This window comes from Anas acuta, chromosome 20, assembly GCF_963932015.1.
Source record: "Anas acuta chromosome 20, bAnaAcu1.1, whole genome shotgun sequence".
NCBI classification, from domain to species: Eukaryota; Metazoa; Chordata; class Aves; order Anseriformes; family Anatidae; genus Anas; species Anas acuta.
This window is the reverse complement of record NC_088998.1, coordinates 1,976,357-1,985,933: the sequence shown is the minus strand read 5'-3', so window position 1 is coordinate 1,985,933 and position 9,577 is coordinate 1,976,357. Positions and strand designations below refer to the sequence as shown.

At 50.2% G+C, this 9,577-nt stretch overlaps 1 protein-coding gene across 1 annotated transcript in view; it reads right to left on the bottom strand.

Moving 5' to 3' along the window:
- Nucleotides 1-874: 874 nt before the first annotated feature.
- The window catches only part of PNPLA7 (patatin like phospholipase domain containing 7), a 125,195-nt gene continuing 116,492 nt past the window's right edge, over nucleotides 875-9,577 (bottom strand). Inside the window, exons 34-36 of the mRNA XM_068657334.1 lie at nucleotides 8,739-8,823; nucleotides 2,774-2,877; nucleotides 875-1,715 (exon numbers count right to left, since the gene is read on the bottom strand). Coding sequence (XP_068513435.1) covers nucleotides 1,635-1,715; nucleotides 2,774-2,877; nucleotides 8,739-8,823 — 270 coding nt within the window. The 3' untranslated portion in view covers nucleotides 875-1,634. The remainder of the gene's footprint in view (nucleotides 1,716-2,773; nucleotides 2,878-8,738; nucleotides 8,824-9,577) is intronic.

Genomic DNA, 9,577 nt, shown 5'->3' with positions numbered 1-9,577 from the left:
GGTGGCTTCAATGGAGGAGACACATCCCTCTGCCCAAAATGCTGACCTGGGGATCCGACACTCAAAAATACCATCTTGTGTTAGAGGAAAAGCTTCCCTGGGCAAACGCTGCATGTTCACGGCTGTGATGGAGAACAGGAGGCAGCACATGGGAAGAAGCTGAAGCACAGAGCACAGGTCACACTCACAGCAATTACGACCACGGCTGTCCTCGGTGGAGCCACCAAACTTTTCTGGCCCCAGGCTGATGCACATCAGAGGGCCAGGACAGCTCAGCACAGGAGGCAGCTTTCAGGACTGTCAGTAGTGCTCTGGTTGGATGACAAATCCCCTCAAGGCAACAGCACCTAGAGCTAGCACTGAGCTGAAGAGTTCACATAAAGCAAGAATTAGCTTAATTTATCCAGCCAAGTGAAGCTATCAGCAACGACAGATGTGGGACAAGAAGAGCAAGCACCAAGGGACATCTGAACATGGCCCAACTCACACTGATTGCTGCAGGCCTCGGGGGGAGGGTGTGGGGAGAGCACTGGAGATTTCTTCCCAGTACTTAATATAGCGAGTGAGTCTCGCTGGAGTTAGAAATTAAAAACCAAAATCAAACCAAACCAAACAAAAAAAAAAACAAACAAACACATTTCTTTGCAAGTCAGACATGAGCAGAGGCAAGTTGGGTTCTTTAGGTTGTTGCTACATTCCGTGGGACTTCTGCATCCACTCACAAGTTGAGAGAACATCCCATGGAAGAAACTGTGGCTACACTTTCTTCAAGTTCAAGCAGTTTTCTGTGCTCAAAACCAGTTGTCAATAAACAGCATAAATTTACCCAGCATTGGGTCCCACAAAGAGAAACTTGGCAACAACCACACAGATATTTCAATTCAGTACAATACCTTTTATTTTTTCAGGGCAAATACAGCCGAGTAGTGGCTCCAGAGTTCACTGGCAAATGTCAGCACTATGATTTGTCAGTAAATGTTCTGCTGATGGCTTGAGGATACAGGCTAGATAGCTAGTGTTCATGTCAATTGATTTCTTGGCTTCAGATTTCAAGTTAAATACATTCAGACTGGCTCCTGTCAAAGCTCTGCTCACAAGTACCTGATCAAAAGTCACCGAGGAGTTGATTACACAGTTACCTGATTCATATGAAAAGAAAGCAATGATGCTGTGATCCACAAAATCCCTTCCTCTCTCTAACGCTGCTGCATGGAGCCTTCTCAGCAACAGACTTCAGTACATTGCTGGATGACGTCCAGTTATTCTTTGGGCCTTCACAGTAAAAACAGTAACTAGAACATACCGCAGCAAAAATCAAGGCAGCGTTTGACTGCACGTTCCCACCACGTTTCTACTTTGTCAGTCTCAGAGTGATTAACAAACAGCCGCTCGTTCTGGCACCCGTACAAAGGAGCACGGCACAAGGCAGCCACCCCTCACAGAGGTCCAAGTGGCACCAGGACTTGGGCACGATGCAGATATTTGTGCTTAGTGCTGGCAGCTGAATGCCTCATACCCTGCCTGGAGAAGGACGAAAGCTTACTTAATGTCAACTAGAAGTTGCTTTCTTTTTTTAAATACATATAAATAAAAGTGGCAGTATGGACGGGATGTAGCTGTCAGTCTTCTGAGCGCTACCCCAGCTCTCCCGTGCTTCTTGCCTGGCAGTCCAGGTCTGGGAGATTCTTGCGCTTTCTTATCTGCATATCTTCATCCTAAAGAAGAGAAAAAAAACACAAGCTCGTTCTTCAGTGTCCTCCCTGAGCTGGATAAAGTCTGTCCTCTTCCCCTCATCTCTTCTTTTGTCCATCAGGCATTACCCACTAGAGATCACCCCAGCAAACAAAAATCTGTACACCATCGCTCCAGCTCCCCACTCAGAATACCAAAGCCATTTACATCCTCACACTGGCAGCTGCCCAGGCTAGGAGCCTTCCCAAACTACTCACATGTTCCCACTGAAAAAACAGTTCATCTCCAACATGACAGGCAGCTTCAGCTTTTAAACCTGCTGGCTACTCTAGCTGGAGTAAGAAGGGCAGGAGTACGACCCTTCAGGCTGTAGGCAACATCAACTGCCTGGCCTCACAGTGCGGGTTTTCCTCAGGGTGGACCTGAGCTCCCACACAATCAAATAACTTTGGTTGTTTGGGACTTTTGGGAAATATAATACAATTTTCTGTTCTACTCAGGGTTAACTAATGCCAGATCAGGTCATTCAGGGCCTTTTCTATTTCATTTTTGGGTATTGACAAGGCTGGGGTTTCCACCATCTCTGCACACCCCACTGCAACACCCAGCTGTGGTTTTCGTGACACCTTTCCTTGCAGGAAGGGAAATCCTGACTGCATGCAAGCTGCACCTGCCACCTCCTCCTGTCTTTGTGCAGTGCATCTCTGACAGCGTCTTCTCTTTAAGCACCCAGTTCCAGACAGCTGAAGACAGCAGGCAGGTCCCCTCTCGGCCTCTTCTCTTCCAAGCTGAAGGAAGCAGCTCCCTCAACCTCCTCGTGCCTGATGTGTCCCAGCCCTGACCCACCTTGAGACCAAACCCACAAAGCCCTGGGCTCTTCACACAATGTGGCCATGTTTACCCCACATGGCACCGCTGCAGACTGCCCACCTGAACAGCACGTGCCCTTCAGTGCCTGAACTGCACAGAAAAGCTGCTGCACAGTCTTCCTCAGCACTCCCCTCCGTGCTTCTCTGAGCAATCCTTCCTGACACCTCGACCTCGTACCCACCGCACAGCCTATTGCCAGGGCAGCACGTACCGAGTCAGAGTCTTCATCAACCTGGCTGCTTATGAAATTCACATAATCGTCCTTCTGGCTGTCCAGAACTTCTTCTTCATACTCAGTCTGGTAGTCTGATTCATCTAAAGACAGAAGAGAGAAAAAAACACTGGTAAATAGGCATTCAGAGAGGCAGAGAAAGCTGGAAGAGGAATGACAGCCGTGTCTGCTGAGCACTGGCGCAGCGCAGGGTGAGGGCTGGCCAGCCCTGAGCAGCTCAGTGAGCTGGGACTGCCCAAATATCCATCACATCTCCAGCCGGATCACAGAACAAGCTTCAAACCGTGTCCTGTGTGCGAGCTGTGTCCTGCGGCCCTCCACGATCTAAAGAGCCTGCAGCAAAAGCAGCGAGAGCCAAACTGCCCTCGTGAGTCTAGGGGGTGCTGTCAGGGGGAGATGCTGCTCACAGAGTCGCCGCCTCTCGCTGGTCAGCCCAGCCCAGGCCTGTGAAATACCTTCAGAGGACATGGCTAGGAGCTACACATCCTAACTCCTGGACACGGCTGTGGCTGTGTCCGCTGGAAACACGGACTTGCAGACATACGACAAGCTCTTCTGGTGCCAAACGCTCGCCACCGCAGAGTGATAATTATGTGTCTGACGATCTCTGGTCCACAGGGAACGGTGACATTTACATTCCCCTCCTCCCCACAGGGAACAATCGCTTGCTTTCTCTGGCAATCTCGCGGATTAACATAATCAGGGGAAGCTCAAAAACCTGACCTGTGCCTTCATCTAACTGAGCAGCATTGCTTCTGCTTCAGTCCTGAACAGCAGCTTCTGTGCTCGAGTTAAACAACAAAAGCCATCACCTTTCTTCCAAATACCACCTCGACAATGGCATCACCACTGCTAAAAGCAAGGGGTGCCGAGGGGGGGCCGAACTGCCTGCAGTGCACGGTAGGGGACATCAAGCAGTTTCTAGCAGACTGAACGTGTGGGGTCCTCTCATCCTTTGCCCAGCCCGGTTGCCGTGGTCGAAGAGCTGTACGCAGCCAGTAGGATAAGGTCAGGTTAAAGGAGAAACCCAGCAAAAGGCTTTTGGCCATGATGCATCACGGAGATGCACGGAGATCTCAGACATGAGGTGAAAGGTGGCAGCAGATTCGATCCCTCAGTCACAATTTTACCAAGTACACGATAATCATGTTTCTTATCTCTGAAAGGCCGGACATCAGCATGCCAAGAACTGCTGGTGCCAGCGATAAATTAAATGCAACCTGGCAAAGCCGGGTGCTCGGCGATGCTACCAGCACCCCTGCCACCTATGTCCCTCGCTCCAGCAGGCTGAATCTTCAGATTTCTGTCTTCATCTCTCCTTGCCTTCCTGTCAGCCTCACTAGGATATCAGTTGTAACACAAATTCCTGTTCACTTGGAATAAACTTTTGAACTTTGTCACATTCAACCTGTCCTCACTGACTGTTGCTGCCTGCTTTCCCCCTCCCAGCACATCCACCTCCCTGTGTTCTGCTGCAGTTTTCTCAGCAGGTCCATGCTGCAGCAAAGCTTCCAGCCCTCGCCCCCGCTGTCGGGCAGGACACCGCCAGCAGCGGGACACGACACCGAGCGCCTGAGCACCAAAGCCCCGACACATCAGCGCAGTCACCGCATCTTCCACAGCATCTCCAGCAGACACCACGAGCCACTCACTGACGGGATCGACTCTCCCACACCGATTCCATACCTGACAGTGACAAACAGCACCGGGGCGGGCACCCATGGCGGGTCCTGACGCACCACGCAGCGCAGCCGCTGCTGAGCCCCCTCCCAAGCAAGCACGAAGCCGGTGTGTGCGCACAGCAAAGCGAAGCGAGCTGCAGAGGGCCACCTGTCATTTGCACAGGTTGTGGCAATTCCAGAATGCAATTAAATGCCTTAAAAATGGCAGACTTTTTTTTTCTTCATTTAGACTGTTTTCTGACATTTTCATGAGTTAATTCACATGCACTTTCAGTTGCTGAAGAAATACCTGTTTTTCAGCTCAGTAGTGAAAAAAGTGGTTTCTGTTTAAACTGGCTTCTTGATTAAGTATTTCTTTTGGGAACAGTCAATAGCATCTGCTCCATGCTGAAGACAACAGCACAGTCTGTTCCACAGCATTTTCTTCTAACACGATAACTACACCCAACTGCTAGAACATTAGGATTCAAGACATTTGGTCAATTTTTTTCCTTTGGTTCAGAGAATCATCATTAGCTTATACTAAAAGTATCGCTGACAATCTTTGATAAAAACACACTGGAGAAACCAGACACTCACCTGAACAGCAAGAGATAGCACAAACAACCGTTTGTAGTTTACAGCTCCAATAAAACTGACTGCAATTAAACCCAAATCCCTTGATTTTATCAGCACTGTTCAGCATTTAACAGGTCTTTACACTGATACTAAGAACCAGGAGAGGGCTGTCCCTTCTCACGCCCCTCTCACAGTAACTCCAGGTACCCAAGGACAGCGGGTGGTGCTCTCACCCGCACTCCCTGAGCATCACCTTCCTTTGCTCCCCTTGAGACAGAATCTGGGGCTCACGGCAGCTCCAGCCCCGAGCAGCCTTGCCCCTTTACACTGCCAAGCCCCCCAGGAGCATCAGGCAGGATGAAGGCCTGATTGCCCCGTTCAGCACACCATCAGCCAAACACTTCAGCTCAGAGATGAGCTAACCTAACCAAACACAAAGAGATACACGGGCAAGGCTGTCACAACAGCCAACAGCTGGTGACATTTCTTATATTTAAAGCACTCAGTAGCACGCTAGCTGCTGCCACCACCAAAAGGTGACAATCCTGACCTTAACGAGCCAGCGAAGAGATGACACCCTGGAGAGGTCCCCCAAACCACTGGTAGTGGAGGCAGCGTGCTCACAGCTGGAAGGTCACACAACCGCTTCTCATGCCAGTGAATTGCTCTGTGATTCTGCAGCTTTTGGCGTGTCTTACTGGCCTGATTTCTGCAGGCAACGCACCACGTTTGAAGAAAATCGGTGCTGTATGTCTGGAGGGTTTCTGTTTCAGCAACGCACATGGGCTTTGATGTAACTCAAGGAATCTGGTAGCTCCTCACAATCTGATCTGTGTGAGCGCTCTTCAATAGGACTTTTTAAGCAGTAAATACACAGAGGGTAACCTGGTGCCCAAGAACCCTCTCCCTTGAGAGATTTTGGGATGTCTCCTGCTTCAGCTCTGTTGCAAAACCAGGTGTTTCAAACCAAGATTAACATTTCTTTGTCCCGAGCACTTTTTCCAAGTGACTATTGTTAAGCTGCTCTGTTACACCACTTGGTATCTTTCAGCCATAGCACGCAGTGAGCGTGCTCCCTGACCTCACACCATGGAACAGGGCCACGAGGGCGGCCTGAAGCATTATGGCCCCAGATTGTGCCAGGGGAGGTTTAGGTTGGGTATTAGGAAGAAGTTCTTCACTGAAAGGGTTGTGCAGCATCAGAACAGGCTGCCTGGGGAAGTGGTTGTGTCACCATCCCTGGAGGTCTTCAAAAGACGTGTAGACGTGGTGCCTGGGGACACGGCTTGGTGGCAGACATGGCGGTGCTAGGTTAAGGGTTGGCCTTGATCTTCAAGGTCTTTTCCAACCTAAATGATTTTGTGATTACTGCTTCAGAAAACGGCAAGTGGAACCCGCTGTGCAAATCACCCCAAGTGTGCGTGACTTTAGTCCTCAGCAATCCCTCCTGGCTGGGGACATGACCAGAGCTGCGGCTGAGCCTCCCTCGGAGGACGGCGTCTGCGCTGTGCTGGCCGAGGCTGCAGCTGTGCAGAACGCAATTACAGCTGAACAAAGACAAAAATCCCAATCGAGTAAGTGATTTGGAGAAGTGTTGTGATGCAGAACTGAAACACAGCCACAAGTACCGCAGCATCTCAGCTGTGGAAACAGGCTTCTGCTCTCCTGCATATGTGTCCCCACATGCTCACTCAGAGGGCACAGGTACCCTGGGTCCAGCACAGAGCTTCCGTGACTTCCTTCTCCTCACCTCTTCCTGATGGACAGTCCCTCCATCCCTCTCCCCCCACCTTTTAAACTATTTTAATCATTTTCCTCAGTTTGTTCAAGAGAGAAAGAACGTTGGTTACATTCTGATTGACTACAAAGCCCAGGAGAAGGGGGGACGTGTCAGTACAAAGGGTGAAAGGCCTTGGACTGGCACAGGCTGGCAGAGCCTCCAGATCTAAAGCCATCTCTTCTTTAGGAGAAAAGGCAGGGAAGTTTTTTCTTCATTTCTTTTTTTAGAACAAAATTATCGACAGAATTTCTTCATCCAGCCTGAGACCTGCAGTACACAATCAGGACAGGCAGAGCCCTTCTGCAGTCCCTGAGGTCTGAGACCTCACTCAGGGAGGAATTTCCAGGGAGAAAAAGAAAGTTTTGCCTTTTTCGACAGTGCCAGGTCATATACATGCTACAAGGAAGCACCCTCTCTTATTACTTGCACAGGACAAAAGCAGTCGGACCACCTTCACCAGCAGACAAATCCCAAGGCTCACCAGCACACGTGAGGAGCCACCCGACAGCCACTGGGCCGCTGCCAGGGCAGCAGTCGCCCTCCTGCCGAGCTCCGGTCACCTCTTCAGCAAGAGGCACGGGGACAATGCCATGTTCAGGGAACGCCTTTACGGCCACTGCCCATCAAAGAGAGGCACAGGTCCTGCAGGTACCACGTGAAGTCACCCACAACATGAACACAAGACTCCTCCAAGACCCACTGTCCGTATGCACAGCTCTCTCCTGCCATCCTCCGCCTCCTCCGGAGCCTGCAACAAACATTTCAGTGTCTTCTGGGACCACGGGGCACCTGTCCCTTGCATCCCAAATACCCCTTGCATATTCCCATCCTTTGGCCAATATTTGCCATATCTACTTGAAAGTTACTTATTCACGTTTAATGGCTTCACCTAGCAAAAAAAAAATAAAAGTCTTCCTAACAGGGTGAATAATCAGAAACCCTACCGGAGGAAGACCTGTCACACCACACGGGTTGAGTCTCTGCAGGACTCGGCGCCGATGCCTTAAATAACCATGTTACATGAATTCTTCAATCTTATTCACAATGGCTGTTTCAGACATTTGATTAATATTTTCTTCATAAGGCATATGATTGCAATTAGCATTTCAAATTACCACAGGGACATCTCTACAAACAGTCACAGATGGAAGGACTGCTAACTTTAGATTTTCCTCTGCAAGAACAAGAATCGGGAGGAGGGGGAGAGACTGTTTATAAAAAGCTCCGGCACTGGTAAAACGCTTGGAGATTTCAGGCCTCCAAAGCTCTGTTTGATCCTGTTAAGTGAGTCTTCGGCTGTGATATTTACAGGGAGCTGCTCCGTAGGACATGTCTGAGGCACAAAGCTCTCAAGTGCCGCCATGTAGAAGTGCAGGAGCCGTTCCTGTTCCACATTAGTTCATTAGTGCTCGCTGTAATAGCAGTGTACATAAAGCAATCAAGCCAGTGAGTCATTCCAGATTTGATTCAAAGTAGCACAAAAAGATCCTTCAGTCAAACCTTTAAATCGCCCTCCTCCCGTTTCAAAAGGACAAGGACCGAAGACCGAAGCCAGCACAGGGCCATGGACAGCACGAGGAGGAACGAGCGCTCAGCTTTGTGAGCGCTGACACACGCGTGCTATTGCACTCAGAATTAGGCTAACTGGAAACAGGATTGCTCCCACCAGGAAAGCACACCAGACCATGCCAGTAACGCTTGGCAGCGATGTTTCACCACGGCAAGAGCACCCGAGTCCCACCCTCACCCAAGCAGAGGGGAGGCAGCCCACGACTGACACCGGAGCCAGCAGCAGCCAGCCCTCAACCACATCACAGCTCGCAGCACGGGCTGTTAAAAGAAAGCAACGAAGCAGTGAAGCTGCCAACCCCGTTGCACTGCCCTTCCTGCTGCATCGCAGCGCTGGCCGGGTCCCTCAACTCACCGTCTGCCACGGGGGCTTTCACTGGCTCGATCCTGGACACGATTTCTGCCAGGTCCGTAAAAGAGGTGGTGGCACAGGTCACATTCTGAAACACAGGATTAAGGTTTAGGTATGTTACCAAATATACACAAAATATCCAATTCAAGACTGTGTAAAAATTATACTGAACAGAGAAAGCTCCAGACACAGATTTCACCCTCGTTACTCATCGGTGAGTAATTCACAGAACAGTGACCCTGATGCATGGCCTGGCTGCAAAGATGGGATTCCCAAGAGCAAGCAGACACCGGGCAATCTCTAATGGGCCCTTCTCCATCTATGCAATATGAGACCTTATTAAAAATTTAGGAAACTATAGAAAAGGTGACAAAGACAAGAACTGTCGAGTCTGGACTCTGTGACAGACAGCATTCCTTTTGCTTGCTTTCTCTCTATCACTGTGCTGTGTGACTCTATAAAAGGGCCCAGCTGGGCCACGTGCAGCCCTCAGGGAGATTTCTCCTTCCCTCAGGAGCCTGGTGGGAGGGAGAAGGGGCCGTGGTGCCGTACATGAGCCAGCAGAGGCCCTGGGAGGCTGTGTGGACAAGTGGGCAGCAGCCAGGGGTGACCAGGAGCTGCCAGGGGACCCCAGCCCTCTCGGCAAGTCAGGGGCTGGAGGTGCTGCAGCGAGCAGGAACCCGAGGCAAGAGGTCTGCCAGCAAGGAGAATTATTTCCCACTGTAATTCCTCTTTTCAAACCCTTTCTATTTTTATTCTGTCTCACCCAAGCAGCAGGTTGAGCATTCTGGGATTTGAAGAGTCGCCTGCTTTAGTTTTTCTTTTTAATAAAACCCAACTTT